Raw genomic sequence first — 21,012 nt, forward strand, 5'->3', positions numbered from 1 at the left:
TGAAATGCATATGCCTTTGTGCTAAAGGGATTTTGTTTGGTTTTGGCTAAAGACTACAAAATGGCACCAACAAGCTGACTAGCTAGTTGTCAGGGATAACCAAACTGTGTTTTGGTGCTGAGATTCGTCGTAATGTTGGGTAATTGAAAACAAAAGTTCTGGTGGTGTTTGAAACTTTCACACCAACAGCAGAAAGTCTGGACCTGGTCTGTGTAGGTGTTTGGGGTGTGGGAGGCAAATGATCTTGGAGCCTTGATTTTGAGATTCCAGAATTTTTATTTTGAAGAAAAAATGATCACTTGCCTTGCAGCCAAACCAGAGCATTCAGCATCACCTGAGGAATCTCAAGCATAGAACTACAAACTGGCTTCTAGACTATGGTTTTGTTTCCTAAGCCTAGGACACCAGAGAGGAAGACAGGGAGGGAAGGATATGGGCTTACAGAAACTGGTCATTGGGGTTACTGGATCTCGTAATATATTGGATATAAGGAAGAAGTTCTTGACTGTGAGGGCGGTGAGGCACTGGAATGGGTTGCCCAGGGAGGTTGTGAATGCTCCATCCCTGGTGGTGTTCAAAGCCAGGATGGACAAAGCCTTGGGTGGTGTGGTTTAGTGTGAGGTGTCCCTGCCCATGGCAGGGGGTTGGAACTAGATGATCTTAAGGTCCTTTCCAACCCTAACTATTCTATGATTCTATGAGGGAATATATAGACTTGTTACAAAATGAGACTTCAGAAAAGCGTGGGCCCCAGAATAATTCTCTCATCTTGAAAGCATATGCAGATATAACAAACCAGTTCCTTACACCGTTGTCTGGAATTTTCCATACAAGAGAGAGACAGCAGAAGAGGAGCAAATGAGTGATTTAGAGTTTGTAAGAGGTCTTCAGTGCCCACCTTTGGAGAGCTAGTGTGTAGTTGCACCTTGATTTAATAAATGAAAACAAAGCTTCACTAACTGGTGTATGATCACCCACTATTCATAGAAAGTGACATAACTCTCATATTTACAAATATGCAACTGTTTCCTGCTCTCTAGTTTGAAAAACTATTTTCAAGAGATTGCTTCTATTTATAACCCCCGAAAGAATACTGTGGCAGTCAGCTGCTTGCTGCCCTTACCATTTGCAGTGCTACGGTATACAAATTATAATGTTGTAATTGTGATTCCTGCTTTGAGTACTCTGAAAAATTGTAGCCTAATTAAATAATTGTGGTGGTTGTTTATTTTTTTAAATACATATTTGCAGCTGAGAGTTACAAGGAAACCCAGATGGTAAAGATAAAGGAAGAACCAATGGAAGTTGACATTCATGATTCGCAGGCTTCAATGTCACCCAGCCAACCCAGCCAAAATGTTGGCTACAGCACTTTATTAGGGCGAGACATTAGTGAACACATACAGAAGGCACCAGAAGGCCGTGTGCTGCCAGAAAGAAATCTGTTCAGCCAAGATATATCAGTGAAGATGGCATCCGAGCTGCTCTTCCAGTTATCAGGTAAAAGCAGTGGAAAAAGTAGGAAGTTGAACTTAAACATTAAAAAGAGATTGCGTATAACCATTAAGGTGCTATCAAAGCATGAGATTACTATGGCTGAAAAATAATAGGAATTAGAGCCCTTCTACCCTCACATTAGAAATGCAAAAGCCTTGCCAAATGTCCCCCATAGTTAGCATATGCTCTAGAGCACTGTGGCAGGTCAGGTTCACAATATTTGAACTGAATTAGAAAAGCCGGAGTTCAACTCCTGTATTTTTGAAAGCTAATTAAATAATTTTGTGACAAGTGGTTGATCCAGGCCTTGGAGTATAGGAGAGCCTATAGATGGCAACTGCTGGCATAGGCACCAGTGGCTGCAGCATGCAGTGCTCCTGGGGCTGCACTGTCCGTTTCTCTTAACAAAGAAAGTGAACCTCAGCTATTACATAATATGATATCATATTATCTACATATATTATATACATAATATGATATCATATTATCAGGCAATGATATCAGTGCTGTGTTTAATGAATGCTTCTATTGCATACATTGCATGAAGCACTGACACCGAATTATGAAGCTGAAAAAATTTGCTGGTATTAGTTTAAATAAAGTTATGCCCATTCTCTAATCATGCTGTAACCATTTACCCCAGATTACTGTGGGTTATGCTGTTACCAGAAAGCATTAACATAGTTCTGTTGAATAAAACCTGATAGGGAAAATACGATATATGCTAATCACAAACCCCCATGTATGTTCCTCTGCAGAAAAGGTGAGCAAAGAGCACAACCACAATAAAGATAACACCATCAGAACGACAACCAGGTAAGTACAGTCCGTTGTTATCTGCAAAGCTATAGTGTAAATGGCACTGCTTTTTTTTGCCATGTGAACTCAAACGTGTCTGTCACCTGCAAATGCGACCTGATATTACAAATGTTAAGTTATTTTCATGAGTCATGTAACTTCTATCTGGAAAATTACACTTATGGATCTGATTGCTTATAGTTCATGGATTTTCTCATGAAAAATCTGGGCCTTTGGACCCAAATGGCTGTTCTCCTCTGATCAAATATTCACACATCATTTTAAGAATTCTTTTTTTTTTTTTTTCTCTACAAAAACTGAAACTTAAAAGAAACTGCATAGTACATGCAGTGCTTGAGGGAAGAACAGACTGACAACTGGATTTTAAGACATGGGCCAGTGTAAGAAGCGGTGATTTTGATTCAGTATTCTGTCAAACTTGATTTCTTTAATAAAATTTCATTTTAGTATTTCTATCATCTCAATGCCTTTCAGAGATGAAGTTTTAAAAAAGTCAGACTGTAAGACAATGCTAATGAAACATTTGTTACAGATTACAGTCACGTTAATATGATGAATGAAATTACCTGGAATTAAGAACATGATCCAATTACAGCACGTGCTGTTAAAGAAGTACGCACTTTACGGTATTGTTGCCGGGAACAAGCGCATGTGGTGTTTATATATACATGAGCAACAAAGTAAGGTGTCCCTATGGGAAAATTCAAAGCTCTTATGTAATAAGTGGTAGCTAGAATTGATAAATATTTAGGAGCCCGTGGTGAGGAGTATGCGGGAATTGGCAGGAGTTCCTACCTGAAAGTAGGAAAGTATTCTTTCCTACCCAAAATTTCCCTAATCAGTGTGGATGGGCTTGAGACTGAGCACACTGAAGTGACAACGAGTTCCTTCAAAGACAGAGTAAGACTTTCTGTGCCTCTGCAGCCCTTTCTACAGAAGTTCCCAGTATGTTCACTGCTAAGACAACTTTGGGCAGAAATTGAAAAGCATTTCAGTTGCAGAAGAAATTATTTCTGCATTGTTCTTAAACTCCTGGGTCTATCCCATTCATTTCATGTTAACTGCAATAAATAAATAATTCGGTTTTTATAAACTGACCGGCTCAGTAAATGTACATTAGGGACTTTTTGATGTTACAAGTTGAAAGATAATTAAATTGAGCTTTTAACTTCCGGCTACTGTGAATGCTTCCCATGTTTGCTCGTTTGGGAAATTGTGGGATATGCAGCCTGCAAAGCCTTCCTGTGAGTCTGAGAGATGGAGATAAATGCATATGTTCTCCAGCTACTCATTAACTATCCAGTGCTCATTGCAGGGAGGGGGTGACAAATAGTTGAAAATAGATTTCAGTATCTTATGACATTACCCGCAGGACCAGTGTGAGAATCCAGAGCTACTTTTGTATCTATCAAAGGTAATCCAGACTGGAAAGGTTGAGGACAGTTCAAAGATAACTTCCCCTTCTTCTGGCTGCCAACTATTCAGAGTGTAGCACAGTTGGCTCTTGTCAAACTTGCACTGAGTTTTACTGAGAAGTCCTGGTAATGGCTGCTAACCCATCAGAGCATGTAATACCAGGTGCCTGGTTCAATTCTTCTGGGTGCTTTTCTTGTCTTACCTGTCGACAGAAGAAGATGTGAATGAGAAGAGCTTCTTAAGGGGAAGTGAATCAGGGTACTAAATCCTATCAATTCAAACAGATTGACTTGAAAGACCTTGCCAAAAAAAACCCATCCAAAACCAACCAAACAGCTGGAAGTCTTTACTGGTAAGGGTATGATGCCTTCTCAAAAATAGGATGTGATGGAGCAGCCAGTGGAGGATAGAGGCACGCAGACTGCATCAAGAAAACGTGGTGGTGCAGTTTGGCTCACAACCTACATCTGGAGTAATGACAGAAAGGCATTTGAAACACAGTTGTTGAATCACAACCTGACAGCTGCAGAGAGCCAAGGTGAGGTCAGTGTTATCCACCTGTGAGTATCTGGGGAGCGGAAAGATTAAGCTGTGTCGTTGGTGAGTCTTAAATCAGCAAAGCTCAGCAAGACGAGATACACAGCAGTTTTTGCTATCTGTTGCTGTTCCTCCTGTGAGTGTTCCTGGACTTTGCGAGCATATGACTTTGCTTAAGCAGCTGAAACTGTCAAGGATTCCTCACAGTTCAATGGCTGAGAGAGATGGTAGAGCCTGCCATCTGTGACAAGAAGACAGAAAGTGGAGAAGCAAATGATCTTGAAGTGAATGTGCCAGCATAAGATGCCAAGATAAGTTGCTTTCATCTAGAGAACTGTGTAACCATAAAACTGGAAAAGTGCAGCCAGAAAAAAAAATCCTAAAGCTTGATCTTCATCTGAAGGGGCTTTGCACACTGAGAACAATTTATGTCATGTCTTACTATGAAGCAGGAGCTCCTCCCTCCATACTTTGCACTGAGAATTGGAGGACGTATCTGCTGTAATTAAAATAATAATAGGGCCAACACTGAAGAGGCTCAGCTGCCATTCTAGAGAAAGGCAAAAAAGAGGTATCCAAGGGTGGTTCATGTAATTCACGAGAGGCTGATGGCAGAGAGGGAAATCCTTAGGACACATCAAGATGCAGTCTTCAACAGCAACCTGTTCATGGTATATGGCCTAGCCTTGAAATAGGTAAGCTCTTCATCATCTATTTTGCTTAGAACCAGCAATGAGCAGTGTCCCAGTGACTAAATCTAAGGTGGAAGCAGGAAGGTCAACATGGAAACCTGAGCAGATTACAAGATTTTGAAGAGTTACAACAGTAATAAAACTTTATTCTATTGGTGTTTTTCTTTCAAATCATTATTAAAGCAATGAGAGAATTGTTGCAATAAATGATGCCATATTTTTATACAGCTTCAGTCTGTTTTATATTATGTCACTCCTGAGCAGGAGCGTAAGTCTTGGAAAAAGTTAAGTTTTGGACATGTGTGGGCTAGAGCTGTTTTGCTTTATCCTGATGACTTGTTTTCTTAAGTATTATGCATTGCTCAGCCATCTGCAAACACTGAACTGTTCAGGTTTGGGGCAGCTTCGCGCCTTCACTGCAGCACAACCTAATGCTGACTGTATTTATGGTTATGTTCAACTTTTTGTAGAAATACCGAAATACCCACTAACTGTCACATATGGAACAGCACAAAATGAATAATGGCCACAAACTTAATGAGAAAGCAGATGACATGATTGACAAGTGTTACATTATCATGTTAACTAATTATCAACAAGTTTCCCAACGGCAGAAGAGATCTGACAGAATACAGGTGTCTCAGTGGGGAACACCTTGTTCACCCTCTGCAGAAAAACTCTTAAGAGGGAAGATTTATGCAAGTATCATTGTTTAGATTGACACCTTGAGTATCTGGGCTGGTAGGGTCAACTTGGTTGGTGCTGCTGGCATGTACTTTCTGAATCTGGACTATCCACTGTGCAGTGCTTTGTAAGACCTCTCAGTACATGCTTTATCCTGAAAAGGTTCTTGGATAAGAACAGGCTGCAGAAATGAGCTGGCCTCCTCTCCTGCACCTTTAAAATAACCTACTATAGAGCAGCTTGTTAAAGATTCTCAGTATGAGAGAGATGATGTTTAATGTAGTTCTCATTTTGCTTAGAAGAAACTGGTAGTTTGCATGCAGATGAAATACACTGCCTTAGTAAGCAGTTTTCCAAGAAAGACTGTCATTTTCCGTTTTGAACTTTTTGATATATCTCTTACTGATGTCTGTCTGTACTGTAACAAGGAATTCTTGTTTCTGTTAGGATCTTTAATTGAGCAGAAACCAGAAAACTGACAGAAATGCCAATTCATGATTGAAATTGAATTTTTACTGCCTGTTCATTAAAACCAAAATTTAAAAAAACTTTTTGGAGTCAAGTAACTGATAAGTTTTGCACTAAATACCCTTCAGGAAGTAACCATTCAGTTAGCTTATGTGAATTGTTTCCTGCTTTAAAAATCAAACTCATGGAGTTCATTTCATTCACGGAATGCTATGTCAAAAGAATTATTCAGCATCTTAACCTCACATTGGAAAGTTTCATTTTAAAAAATACTATGTACTGTGTTATTAACTAATAATATTTTCCATCTTTCCTGATTTCCGTCTCCAGATACAACAGTAGAATACAAATTTTTGAAGGATTAATTTTAATGATCCAGATTGTATTGTGATATGGCCAATCTAAGATGTTGAATTGTAGGTAAAAGCCTTTTGGGACAACTTCAGTTTTCACTCTGAGATGCAATTTTACCAAGGCATACCTCTTCTCCCCACCTTTCCTCACAGTCTGCATGTCTTTCAGCATGAATTCTGTAAATGAAACAGGGCTTTTAACAAGGTGGTATTTGTTACAATATTAAGATGTTAAGGTCAAAAATCATATTTACTTCTTCCTTTAACTGCTATTTTGTGTACAAAAAGACATCTTATTTTTTCCTGTAGCCCATTCTTTTCTGAAGACACATTTAGACAATCACCGTTCACCTCCAACTCAAAAGATCTCCTGCCTAATGACGCTGCTCTTCATGGAAGGACATCTGCACCAGGTCAGATACCTTTTTCTTTCATTACTTCCACCCAATATGCCTTTTTAAAATTTTCTGACTGGAAACTCCACCACCTGACCAATGCTGTTAAAATGTAGTTTGTTTTGTCAAAAGGCCACAATCTCCCCATGACAGTAAGTGTTTGTCATTAAGAATAAAAAGAAAAAGGTTAAATATTGCTGAAGCATTTATATTAATAGTCTTTACACTGCTATTTCCATGAATTCGGCAAGAGTCTGTAACAGGTTAAACTCAGTACTAAGAGAGGCAGCAGGTTTTGTGTCTGTGTCTCCTATATGTAAAGGAACTTGACTGATGTCAGATTACTATCTGTTATTCTCCTGTTACTGGCCATTTCCACCTCCATCTTTCAGAGTACAGATGAAATATTTGCAGTACATGTATCACAGTGGCTGAGCTTGGCAATACAATATTCCTGCCTTTAACAGTAATGTAGAGCCTTTTTGGAAAGATAGGGAGTTCTTAAAATATACTGAAAAGTCACGGTATTTGAAGGTACATTTCCACTGATCTTCTGAACTAGTTGACAGGCATTTTATGTCCAGGTGTAGCTTGGGTTATATTCTGCATTAAAATGGAAAATAAAGGTATGTAACAATACTATTCAAGGTGGCGCTGAACACATACAAAAACTCGATAGGTGCCTTTACTGTCCTGTTGCAAAATAAGTCTTTTGCTAGTTCACTGCTATCTGTTCTTAAATTAATTGCTCTCAGTTCTAAAGGTCAGCAATTACACAGCCAGCCGTAGGGAGGGTTATTCACCTTTTCTTAGCAATCAATAAAGATTTGGGCATGTTATTGCTAATTTTCAGCTATAGACTGTCACTTAATTTACAACTTAACAGACCCTTCATTTTTTTTAATGCTTGAATAGTCATTTGACAGCTTGTGAAGTGGCAGATGAGGGTAAGAGTTAGATGTTGTCTAAGGGTAAATATGCATAGCAGGAAGAAAAAGATTTGTAGCATAAGGACAAGGGTCTTCAAGCTAGCCTGAGCCACTGTTTTGCAAGGAAGTAGTGGATTTTGTAACTCTGAGTGAGGAGAACCAGATAACGTGTGACGCTTTAAGTATTAAAATGTAAACCGGGTTAGCACGTCAATCCTGGCTTTTGACCTTGGCATTACATGGAATATTCATATACTCAGATGAAAGACAAGAACTCTTAGACTCCTCAGGCAGTGCTCAATACCTCAGAGGACATGACCTCTAGCAGCAATACTCTTACATCATACCAAGATGAATGTATATGAATTTTAATTCTCTGTAAGACTTCATTTTAAGTGAGGCCACTAAAACTGTGGTTGGGTTTTGGTGACGTGTTTAATCATACACTTGAAAGACATAAAGTATCTAGCTGGTTAGGACATCCTGGAGTGTTAGAATGGCTTCTGAGGAGCTGGGTTTTGTATGCCTGTGCTGCCCCATAATCTGTCTGATGGAATATAAGTACTAGCTTGATAGGTCTGTATATTATATATAATACATATATCTCTGTGAGTATAAGACTCTGATATGTAGCAGCATATCTAATATGCAGCATATCTAATACTGGCACATATACTGAAAATGAAATGCCAGTTGCTGCTTTATTTTTATTTTATTTTATTCTTATTTTTGGAACAACCCTGTCATTCAAAATATGTTGATTTTTCTCAGCTTAATAATAAATCCTTGGACCTGAAGTGTAACTTCACAATAGCACCAGGAATGTGGTTTAAATTTTTAATCAATTACAAGTGTGATATTCATGTAAAAGAACAGCAGAATACCCATAGGTAGATTTCTTACTAGTTTCAGCCTTGCAAGAAGAAATAGTCTATGTAGTGCTATGGATAACTCAGATGAAACTTTATTCCTGAAGAAAGTAGTGTATAGAAACAGTAACAAATCATTGTAAATGGCAATGGGATGTAACGGAAAACACTGTGAAAATGTGCATGTGGTGTCCTATGGACAAATGATATGTGTGCTTTCACTTGAGATTTGTTTTGGGTTACTTTATCCCTAAAAGAGGATAGTAAGTAGAAAAGAATGGCATAAGAAAATTACAGGCAATTTGCAGTCCAGTGTTATCTTCAAGTCATCGACTAAAATCCAAGTAGATTTACTGCTCATGGCCAAGAGCCTTCATTAAGCAGTGCTCATATCCAAAAATGCAACTCTGTGCCACTGTCACCACAGCTAGCAGAGTCTGATGATCAAGCATGGGGCCTGAGCTGCTGCTCAGTGCTGGCTTTCTGCAACCAGACTTGACTCAGTCAGGCAGGGTCGCATGAGGAAGCCTTTGCTGCCAGTTCGTCTTGGGTGGCCTTGGTTGAACCCCACGTATGTAGTGCTTCTTTCCAAGAGAGCACCAGTATGGGTGGTTGTATCCCCAGACTCCTGCCAACTTTCTGTCTGCAAACTTCTTGGCACCCTAGCTGCGAGGAACTGGGAAAAGTGACAGAAACATAGGAGAGTAAGATATCTCGTGTCAAATTCAATTCTTTTCTATAATAGGTAACAACATTATATAATGTCATTCATTATCAAGCTCCATCTTAAACCTGTTGTGGGTTTAAGTATGAGAACACTGCTTCTGAAGCTCATCCCTTTCAAAGGCTGGGACCACTCTCTTTTCAGCCTGAATTTATTCACACCAAGTTGTTGTTTCACCAGTGCTGCCTTTCAGCTTTGATAATTCTTCTCCCTTGTGATGTTCACTATCTGATATTCCATTTTACACCCTCCTAATCTTTCTCAGAAAGGTAAGCCAGCCAATGTTTTTTAGTCTCTTTTAGTATGATAGGGTTTCCATTTCCTGACTGACATCATAGCCTTTTTCTGCCTGTTTAGGGAAATGAATTTCTGCAAATATAAGTAGGTAGAACCATACCTGCATACCAGCAGCATGCAGTCTTCTGTATGTATATTGGAAATGCCCCTCCTGATTAATCTCAGTCTTTGTAATTGCAACACGCTGATCACTCTCAGTTCATTTGCTAATCAGATAGTAGCATGTTTTTCTTTACAATTTCAGCTGATGATTTCAGCATGCAACAGAAATTCTTGTTTCTGCTTTCTAGGCATATGACCTTGTAATCTGAGTTGTTTCACTTATTATTCTAGCTCTCAAGATTCTTTAATACTCTGAAATTTCTGTATATTGATACTGCTTTCACAAATGCAACGCTGGGGCTTCTTGTGCTGAAGCTATTAAAGAGGATTTTTAAGTGTAATTTGTCCAAAATTCAGTCCTTGAGTCTTCAGCTTAGTGGCCTCCTCAGCTCACACCACTGCTCTTCATAGCCAGTTTATAAGAAAATTGCAACATCAGGTATTTAAGAGGAAGAGCACTCTTTGTAAGGCACTGAGTACATAAGATCCCCAAGGAGTATGAAATAAGTAGGAAAGATGTATTGAAAGATGTATTAAAAGGTGAGTGAGAGCAATGCACTGATCAGGGCATTTACTGGAGAAGAAAACCCCAGCTAACTAAATAATGACATAGCCATGGATTTGGCCTGAAAAAGGTGTTGTAATCCTGTTCAGCAGCAGTATCACAGGCAGGAGGTGTGATTCTCATGCAGTAGATTTTAAGTCTGGTACCCAAGGAAATGACAGTGAAATCTTCAACAGCTGTCGGAAGGGACTCAACAGCCCTGCAGAAGTTATGGTACCCCCCTGATAATCTGTGGTGAATTCTGAATGTTCTGAGAAGGGAAAAAAGTAGTTTCCTATAGTACACAGTTTGAAAGTATTGGATAGATTTAGAGAACTACTTCCTTTCCTTTTTAAGGTGTTTTGTATATTAATAACCATACAAAGTTAGTTGTAGTTAGAGTACACTTTTCTGTATTACTGTTACCATCCAAATAAGCTCATTTTTACTCAAAAAGGAAATAAAATAAAATGATATTGATCAAACCCACTTTGCTTAAAAATTACCGTAGTATCAAAGTCATGCCTAATACAAAGTCACATCAAAACTCAATTAATTATTTCAGCTTTCCCCTATAAGAGTAGCAAAATGACATTTTTTTGGCCTAGCAAAAGGTAGGGAGAGAAAATTATCATTTTCATTCCAAACAGACTCTTTGAAGGGGCATTTTTATCTTCTGTTTTATAAGGCTCTTCTTTTGACAGAGTAGAATTTAGTTTTATGTCAGACTATATAGTTCAGTTCAGATGACTGGATAAATTAAAAACTTGATCTTATGCTGGTGTTCCTGACCTTTAGCTGATCTTCAGTGTGTTTTAACAGTTTTCCACTAACTCACTGACTCATTCTGTAAATCCAACTTGCCTTCATGAAGTCAAGATAAGCAATACTCACTATTCCTTTTCTGGTCAGTTCACTGATATTGGTGAAGACTCCAGCCATGAGGTTTTGGAAATATTTTTTCTCCATGCATATCTGTGTGTAGTATAATAATACTTCATTATTGTCTCACCTATTTACCTATGGTATTCCCCTTCATTTACATTGACAGTGTTGAATATTGAAACCATCTTATCTGTAGAGGATTAAATAAATAAATAATTTTTTGGGGTGAAAATTTACTACTTCTTGCAAAACTTTTTTATTGTGTTAAGTGGATTTCACATGGCTAAAATAGACTTTTGGAACTGGAGAATGCAGGTTTTGGGGAGTTGTAGTCCATGAATAGCCCTGGCATTTTTAATTTTGTCCATTGATGCTAGAGATAAATCTACCAGTGTCACTTATTTCAGTGAAATAAAGGCAGTAAAGCTTCTATGCTTAAGTACTCTTTTGAAAACGCATCAGAGCCTCTCCTGTCACTGTGTCTTCATACTCTTCACTGACCTGTAAGATGACAGATAGGCCATGCTTCCTCTTCGGAAATGCCCAAAGGCCAGTACTGAATCAGTACCATGGTACTTAGCTCAGTAGAGAATTGGAAACATATGCAAAAATTTTGGATTTTGGTACCGTCAGTTTTATTTTTATTGATGGTGTAATTAGTGGCATTATCCTATATTTATATTTATTGAGCTAAGGTAATACGTGTAACAAAGATTCCCATATGTTTGGAACTACAGGACTACTCAGGAGATGCACACATTTCTCCTGTTACTGTTCATGCTCACAGCTTCTCCTTTCTCTAAAGCAGTAACTCCACTGTAACTTTAATATACTTGAAGGGGAAAATCTGCCTGCTCATCTTTGCACATTCTCCAACACAGCAGCACTAACATTTGTGTGGCCACACTGTAAACCAAATCAGGGGAAATAGTGAACTAATCTCCTTATTTTTCTAATAGTTTGTGGGAACGTTGGGGTGTGAGCAGAGTGAAGGCAAGGCCATATCTTTCGGCCGTGTGAAATTTCAGCATTTGTGTGAGACTGATGTGGCTGTGACCACACTTAATCTTGTTTACTTTCTTCTGTGACTGTAGTTGAAAAATACCTCCTGAGGGGCTGGAGTTTTAACTTGAACTTGATAAATAATCAAGTTGTTCATGTTGCACAGATAACACATTCTTTAGTATGAAGTATTTTGCATGTGTCTTCCTAATACTTTTTTATAGACACTATAAGGTCAGTGTACATCTTGATGTTGTAATTTTGTGTGGCTGTAAGCATCTAGAAAGTACATAGCAAGAGATCTTCTGGTCCAACCTGCAGGTGTGCTCATTCATATATACTGTTTTCCAGCAGTATTTGTGCTTGGTTCTGGTCTGCTGTGCTCTGCAGCAAACTAAACTTCTCCAACCATCTACAGCAACCAGCTCTGAATTTTGGTTCATCACTGGGTTAGTTAAGAAAGTAATGACTTTAATAAATTGTATATGAGGTTAGAGTGATCTGACTATAGTTTCCATTTCTTCACAAATTGCCAGTGAGCTTTCCGTCTTGATCTCTTTGAGTCTGCTGTCAGGCTTACATTGTCCCTGAGACCACTGTAACTTCCCTGCAGAAATGAAGGAACACATTGAGGGTTTGATTTCTGTGTAGGGGTGTCCTGGTTTCAGCTAAAACAGTTATTTTTTTCCTTCCTAGTAGCTGGTGCAGTGCTGTGTTTCAGCTTTAGTCTGAGAACAATGCTGATAACACACCCGCGTTTTAGCTGTTGCTAAATAGCACTTACCCTGATCAAGGACTTTTAAGTCTCATGCTTTGCCGGTGAGGAGGGGCACAAGAAGCTGGGAGGGAGCAGAGACAGAACACCTGACCCAAACTAGCCAAAGGGGTATTCATATTTCATATGTACATGACCGCTTTAGAGCGTTAACTATCTGAAGTATCCTGAAGGGGTCTTACAACATGCTGGAGAGGGCCTGTTCATCAGGGACGGTAGTGATAAGAGAAGGGGTAATGTATTTGTACTAAAACAGGAGATTTAGGTTGGATATAAGGAAGAAGTTCTTTACTGTGAGGATGGTGAGGCACTGGAACAGGTTGTCCAAGGAAGTGGTGAATGCTCCATCCCTGGCCGTGTTCAAGGCCAGGTTGGATGGGGCATTGAGCAACCTGGTCTAGTGGAAGGTGTCACTGCACATGGCAGGGGTGTTGGAACGACATGATCTTGAAGGTTCCTTCCAACCCAAACCATTCCATGATTCCATACCACAGCATGTCATGCTCAGTATATAAACTGGGGGGAGTTACCAGGAAGGCCCAGATGGCTGGTTGAGTTGAGCTGGGTATCAGTCAGAGGGTGTTGAACAATTGTGTTGTGCATCACTTGTGTTTATTGTTTCCTTTTCCTTTTCCCCTTTTAGTTTCATGTTCTTTCCACTTGTTATTTCCCTTATCATTATTATTATTAGTGGTAGCAGCAGTGATTTGTGTTATACCTTAGTTACTGGACTGTTCTTATCCCAACCCGTGGGAGTTACATTCTTTCCATTCTCCTCCCCATCTCTCTCGGAGGAGGGGTGCGGAAGGGGGGTGTGAGCAAGCGGCTGTGTGGTTCTGAGTTACCGGCTGGGCTTAAACAACGACAAGGAAACTGTTGGCACTTCTGTCACCCTGGAAAATGTCCTCAGGTCTTAGGGGACTATGAAAGGCACAAGCCCTGAGGATTTCTGCAAAAATGAACAGCGATGAAATGGTGGCATTTAAATTGCCTTTGTATAGCTTCCCAGCTGTGTACCCATGGAGTGAATTAGAACAATTCACACCTCCTTATGGTTTCTTAGCTTACATCTGCCAAAAAGCATCTAACTTCACATTGTGGGTAATCCTCTGTTTACTTTAGGAAGGCTCCCTTCACAGTCCTAAATGCTGGAATTGGTAAAGGAAATAGAGGGTGTAAGAGCACAATTAATTCAGGACAACAGAACCTGTGGATTATTATTTTTAAGAGAACCACAGGATGGAGACTATGGGCACTCTCTGGGCAGCCTGTGCCAATCTTTGACCACAGTTGCAGTAAAAGGAGTGCGTTCTTATGTTTAAATGGAATTCCCTGTGTTTTAATTTGTGCCATTCCTCCTCTCCACTGGGCATCACTGTGAAGACCCTGACTACTGCCTCTTATTCTCCCCCAGCAGGTATTTATACAGAATGGAAAGATCCCACAAAGCCTCTTCTTCTCCAAGCTTAACAGTCCTGGCTCTCTCAGGCTCTCTTGTATGACAGATGCTCCAATCCCTTAATATTTACCAGACTTCAGACTGCTTTGAAAGTCTAAAAGAGTATTTCAAGATCCTCGCAGCAGTTTCCATCCCTGTGACGTGATGGAACAGCAATTTTTATTGCCAGTATAGTTGCAGAGGGAGTGCATGTGCACGTGAATTATGTAGCACATTTTTCCCCCTCCTTTATCCCATTATTAGTGCTTATGGTCATTTTATTTGCTTTCAGTTTTGGTCTGAGTTATGAGCTCTGCCTACTCAGGACATTAGATATCCCCTTCAGTTTCTTGATGAGGAGAATGTCTGACCCCTATTGCATTCCTGGCAGGGTGGAAAGGACTGGCCCTTGGTCCTGTTGTTCATTTCTATCTGTATTTCTGTGAAATGTGCTTGTTGAAAGCAGTGTGGGCAGTAGATGCCTGCAGAACACAATGGTAGGTATTCACTAAGCCTTGCAAAGTCTGGTTCTCTCAGTCCTCCAAAGCACTGATTTTATTCCATCCCTGTTCCAGTACCTGTCTGGGGTAAGACTCAACCAGATATTCTCCTTTTGTATATGTGTATGCATGTGTATGTTTTTGTAAAAATTCATGCAGATGCATGAAAAAAAATAGTGGGGAGATCCCTCTGACAAATCCAACTTGCATGGCAGCTTCATAGATAGTAGGAAGATTTTTGTGACAGAGTTGGGAGATTGATTTGAGTAATGATTTTAATTCCTTATCTCCAACATGCATTTTACTTTTATTCTTCACACAAAAAGAATGTCTTTTGGGTACACATTGACTGGTGTGCACTCTGTCTTTGCACTCTTTGGAAGACATGGGTCTGCCAGCTGTCGTGGTTGCGCTCTGAAGTCTGATAGCAAAAGACAGACAGCTGGCAAGCTGTGGAGAGTGATTCTAGGAAGGTGAGATAGTTGGGCTGCTATAGAAGTGAGCCATGCTTGGCATAGTTCTCCAAAGCAAGACAGATTTTGCAGAATTTGTTCAACATAATTCAGTGCTAAACTGAATGTGACAGTGGTTCTGGCTCTGGCAGGGCTTTTATCTCTCGCATCCTGTCTTCAGATTCCCATGATCATATGCCCGGGTGCAGCATTCTCTTGCTGTGCACCCAGCTGCCTTGACAACCACTTTGCACTACAGACATCGAGCAGAGGGTTCCAAATTTCTGGTTCATTTAATGGGATCATAACCAATAAGGCTGCAACTGATTACAGCATTATATTTCCTCTGCAGCTTTTTCTGGGTCTGCTGCCAAACAGTTTGCAGGTACTGCATGTGCACTGTAGATCTGCGGTACAGTAATAGAGATTGCCCGTCCTGAGCATGGGCACGCAGTCTTCATAACAAAGTCCCTTTCAGAACTGAAAATACTATTATGCAGAGCAGACCATTTCAAATCAGCAAATTGCCTCTTGCTGAAACATGCACAGTGCATTCTTAGGCTAAACAGGACAAGTGAAATGTGCAGCATTGTTGTACATGTTTTAATTTTTCTCAACCATCAGTTGAGAAATTTTGGCTATTCCCACAGCAACTAAGGAGAATGCAATCAGATCATTCTGAGGAACACACAAAACTCCTGGTGAATTGGCCAGTCCCTCTCTCAATACAGCACATGCTAAATAGCAGGACTTAGAATGAATTGCTATGGGCATACAGAGTTCACTTCTTTTCCTTGTGAAGTCACTGCACTAATTACTTTGCCAGTTATTTACAGGACCTTCAAGATGAAAGGTGTTAATTAAAATAGACAAACAGAAAGATGCGCCTTCAGGTCCATGTCTAATGGCTGTCTTGAGAGGCACTTGACATCTATCTGAAAATCTGTGATCCTCTTTTTGTTATGGGCTGCTTTTACACAGGGTAACTTTCCCCCTCCAATACAGTGCACTGCTACAGGGAAAAATATTTATATTTCATTTGCCTTTTGTGTTTGTTCCTCCTAAAGCAGGATCAACCTCATGGTAAATGACAGAAGAGCAAAGTACTTTACTCAGAACAAATACCTTCAGGTTTCATTCAGAACAAACCCAGACTAGACCCCATTCAAGCAACCCAGCAACCCAAAAGCTGTTAAGAAATATCACCAACTTCAACTCCAAAGCAAAACGGCAGCAGGTAACTGTTTCAGCCCGCATGCAAAAATAAAACTAGCAATTGGGGATTTTTATCCTTTCAAGCAGGGCAGGTTTTGGCATCTCTTACCGTTTTTTTTTTTCATATGTTACTTTAAAAGTAAAATAATTTTAAAATACGTATGTAACACAAGTGGGGGTCAGACTTGAGAAAAGCATCCTAAGCAGCTGCACTCATCCAAAGTACAGAATGAGAAATGTGGGATTTTGTCTACCTTGTCTTTTACTGGCGGGTGAATTACGGACAACACAAGGTCTGGCAAGTTCTTGGGACACGTGTTTTAATGCAGCTAAAAGAAGGCAGCTTGGTGAAGAATAGCCATGAATTGACAGAATGTGGGGTTTGGGAAAGGAAGAAGGGAAAGCAGCAAAATAACAGCAGCTGGCTTTAGGAAGGACAACTGTGACCAACTTGGAGAAGAAAAGAGGGGGATCATGATTATGGTATTCAAATATGTAAAATGACAGCTTTGAGAGAAAAAGACCTTGCCTATGTTCATGTGAGCAGAATATGGAATAAGAGGCTAAGCGACAACAGAGGAAATTTAAGTTAAACACCAAGGAAAACTTTGTAGCAATGGAGTGGTTTTGCACTGGTACAACCATGACAGGAGGCTGTGGAACCTCTGTCATGGGAAGGTTTCTAAAAAAGTAAGTTAGACAAGCAGTGTCAGGACTGATGGGTATGTTTGGTGTGTGGCTGGTGTGCCTCTGAGCCAGGGAGATTAATGATAGCCTCCTGAGGTCCCCTCCAGCTCTAATGCTGTGATATAAATTCAGTAGCAAATCTTCAGTGGTGATTAAATAGCCTCTTGAAAGAGACTTGATAGATGAGGCTTTTGGTTTATAAATACTCAGCATGCTGTGTTTTAGACTCTGCATTTATTCAAACCCATCTGTAGTTTCATATCCTCTTTTGTCTTTCTTAATACCGCAATCTTTTGTAGAAGTGAACATCAGCACCGAGTCAGGCTGTTTCCTGGGTATGAAACTTCTTCACATAGAAGCTCAACATGAAACAGAAAGACAGGTTTTAAAATTACTTTCTTGTTCTGCAAAAGGAATTGGAACAGATCATTCCTGACACTTTAGAGTTACCTTGGGATTCTCCAGCCCTCACCTGTCTTGTCTTGTACAAGGTTGTCTTCTAAAATACTTGTCTGCCTAAGAGTAAATTCAATGCAAAATTCAACAGGCTACTTGGACAGATAGATATGTGTGTACATATATATATATAGAATCACAGAATAGTTAGGGTTGGAAAGGACTTAAAAATCATCTAGTTCCAACCCTCCTGCCATGGGCAGGGACACCTCACACTAAACCATGTCACCCAAGGCCTCATCCAACCTGGCCTTGAACACCGCCAAGGATGGAGCACTCACAACCTCCCTGGGCAACCCATTCCAGTGCCTCACCATCCTTACAGTAAAGAATTTCCTCCTTATATCCAATCTAAATTTTCCCTGTTTAAGTTTTAACCCATTACCCCTTGTCCTATCACTACAGTCCCTAAGGAAGAGTCCCTCCCCAGCATCCTTATAAGCTCACTTCAGATACTGGAAGGCTGCTATGAGGTCTCCATGCAGCCTTCTCTTCTCCAGGCTGAACAGCACCAATATGTAAAAGACCATTGTTTAAAACTAATCTCAGCAAAGGTGAGGAGTTGTTTTTTGTCTTCTACAGCATCATTTCAATCTGGGTACAAATTTGCTGTCCTGGTTGCTGGGTGTTTTAGTTGAGTTTGGGGCAGTCGTCATGTTGACTAGTGCCTTGCAAATACAACCCAAGCAGAATGTAGATGGGAGAGTAGTGCAGAAGGCAGGGGAAGATGGTTCAGAAGTAGATGCATGCGCTTGTGATAATGGAGAGAGCAGGGAAAGAGGTAGATCTCTTTAAAAAATGAGTTAAGGGCTTCAAGGAAATGGCAGATTCACTGCTTATCACTGGGGGAATCTCCAGTAAAAGCAGTAAGAAGTTTTCTTATACAGCAACAAACACGTACAGTGAAGGATGGTGCCTCTCCCTGGCACCTTACTGAAACATGGAAAGGTGGATCTGGCCAAATGTTGGCAGTTAGTTTCATCTAGTTTTGATTCTTGTGTTAATTCAGTCAACTCAGGAAGAGGGACTTGGCCTGCAGCTAGGGCTTTATTTTGCATTCTCCACTGAGGTGCTGATCACCAGCTTCCAGTTTCTCTGGTACAGAAGGTTTTGCTTCACTAAAAAGGATGCAGAAGGCTGGAAAAAAATACAGTGTAAAGGCCAGTTTGTCTTTATTTGTGTCTGAATGTTGGATAGGGAGTAGCTAGCATTAGCCTCTGCAAAGTGCCCTGCATATGTTATTACCTTAAGCCCCTATTTCAGGTGGGCTTCCAAGTAGAAGCACAGTGACAAATATGAAAGCAAAAAAGGGAAAATCTGTACATTCACCATAATGGTCCTAAATGTGCACAGATGGGTCTGCATGATTCTGAAAAGGGTTTCTTAGGAAGTGTGATTTAAGCAGAATTGTAGGAAAGAAATTAAAAGGTAGAAACCTGTTGGCATTATGGAAATCAATTAATTGTGGTTTTAAAATAGGAGCAAATTATGCTTTCATAAGTTCATGCGAACCCAGAGTTGTGGCATCCAAAATAAATGTTACAAGCAGTGTAAATGGTTGAATTGAATGTAAGGGCCACCTATTTGGGAGTGAATTAGAGAGAGCTTATGTAAATTCATTATGGCACATCTTACAGTTATCATGAGGATATTTTCAGAAGGATACTCTAGCATTATATTGAAATAATATATTGTGTAAAGGTAACAGCACAGGTTTTTCTCTGACAATAGATGCAGAATTTAACTTTTGTTTACAGTAGTTATTATTTCTAAACAAGCAAAAATGTGAAGTTGATGATGGAGCTCTTTGCTGCTGAAAGGACTTATGGTTCTCTTGACCAACAGTGATCAGGTGAGCTTTAAAAACAGTTCTGGATGAGTGGATTTGTTGGTGCTTCCTATCCCTTTCGTGCTATGTCTCAACTCCTTCAGTGAAAAAACTGAACTACTTTCCATCTGGGCATTTCATGATCTATAGTCATGAAACCAAACTGAGCACCTTCACTGTAGTAACTATGAATGATTAAGGAACTACTGGAGCAAGTGCAGTGAGCTACAAGGACTCTTCCATGACTACTTCTTTTTGGCCAGTAAATTCACAGCTCAGGGCCTTACTTTGCATATGTCAAGAGTATTACATCATTTTATCCTTTCCTACTGTGTAAGGAATGAAGTTACCACCAAGACAATCCTGTCTGTGCTTTATGCTTATCAGTACAGTGGATATTACAAGTTGGGGGGAATAGATGGTGTTGTCCAGTGTTATCCTCAATTCAATGTCAGTGTTGTAAAAATAATCTTCAGGAAATGACTGCAACATTATTGCAGCTTTAGGGTTCCTTAAAAATCTGCGACTCCAGCCACCTTGCACGCAATTTACATAGACTGGCTTAAGTTTTAAACTGGAGATTTTCTCCCTTCTTGGTTTTCTTATGTTTTGAGCTTAATACAGAAATAAAAGCAAATCTCAAAGCTTTATAATGCAGGTGAAGGTTATCATAAGCCCCACGGTTTACTTGGCAGTCTTCTGTTGTATAAGTCAGGTTAAAATAGGTGTTAGTTTTGATGCAAAGGTAGATGGTGGGGAGTGGCCTTGGGTTTTGAAGTCAGTGTGTCTCTACCTTTGCCCTAACTCAGTCTTTGCTTTTTCAAACTGCTGACTTTCTGAGCAACAGTCTCAGTCCTAGCGATGAAGTGGGCGTCACTGTTTTCTCATGTTCCTCTATGGAGGCATTTTAAAGTTCACCTTTTACTTGATACTACTCTCTTCACAAGCCCCAGCATCTTTATCACTTCTCAGTGACCTTTTAAAGTCTTGTTGCCTATCACTGCATATGTGGAATACTTCTGTGCACAATATTAATGTTTCTTTTTGTGGTTCATGCAAGCTCTTTACTGAAATATTTCCAACTTCCATAGAATCATAGAATAGTCAGGGTTGGAAAGGACCTTAAGATCATCTAGTTCCAACCCCCCTGCCATGGGCAGGGACACCCCACACTAAACCATATCACCCAAGGCCTCATCCAACCTGGCCTTGAACACCGCCAGGGATGGAGCATTCACAACCTCCCTGGGCAACCCATTCCAGTGCCTCGCCACCCTTACCGTAAAGAACTTCTTCCTTATATCCAATCTCAACTTCCCCTGTTTAAGTTTTAACCCGTTTCCCCTTGTCCTGTCACTACAGTCCCTGATGAATAGTCCATCCCCAGCACCCTTGTAGGCCCCCTTCAGATACTGGAAGGCTGCTATGAGGTCTCCACACAGCCTTCT

The 21,012-nt window shown here is 40.1% G+C and overlaps 1 protein-coding gene across 1 annotated transcript in view; it reads left to right on the forward strand.

Moving 5' to 3' along the window:
* Positions 1-21,012, forward strand: part of ZNF827 (zinc finger protein 827) — a gene marked incomplete at both ends in the record, with an annotated part of 111,464 nt that overhangs the window by 69,724 nt on the left and 20,728 nt on the right. The window contains 3 exons of the mRNA XM_080638951.1: positions 1,252-1,500; positions 2,256-2,313; positions 6,776-6,879. Coding sequence (XP_080495077.1) covers positions 1,252-1,500; positions 2,256-2,313; positions 6,776-6,879 — 411 coding nt within the window. The remainder of the gene's footprint in view (positions 1-1,251; positions 1,501-2,255; positions 2,314-6,775; positions 6,880-21,012) is intronic.

The sequence above is a fragment of the Psittacula echo genome (assembly GCF_963264785.1).
Source record: "Psittacula echo genome assembly, chromosome: 1".
In the NCBI taxonomy this organism is placed as follows: domain Eukaryota; kingdom Metazoa; phylum Chordata; class Aves; order Psittaciformes; family Psittacidae; genus Psittacula; species Psittacula echo.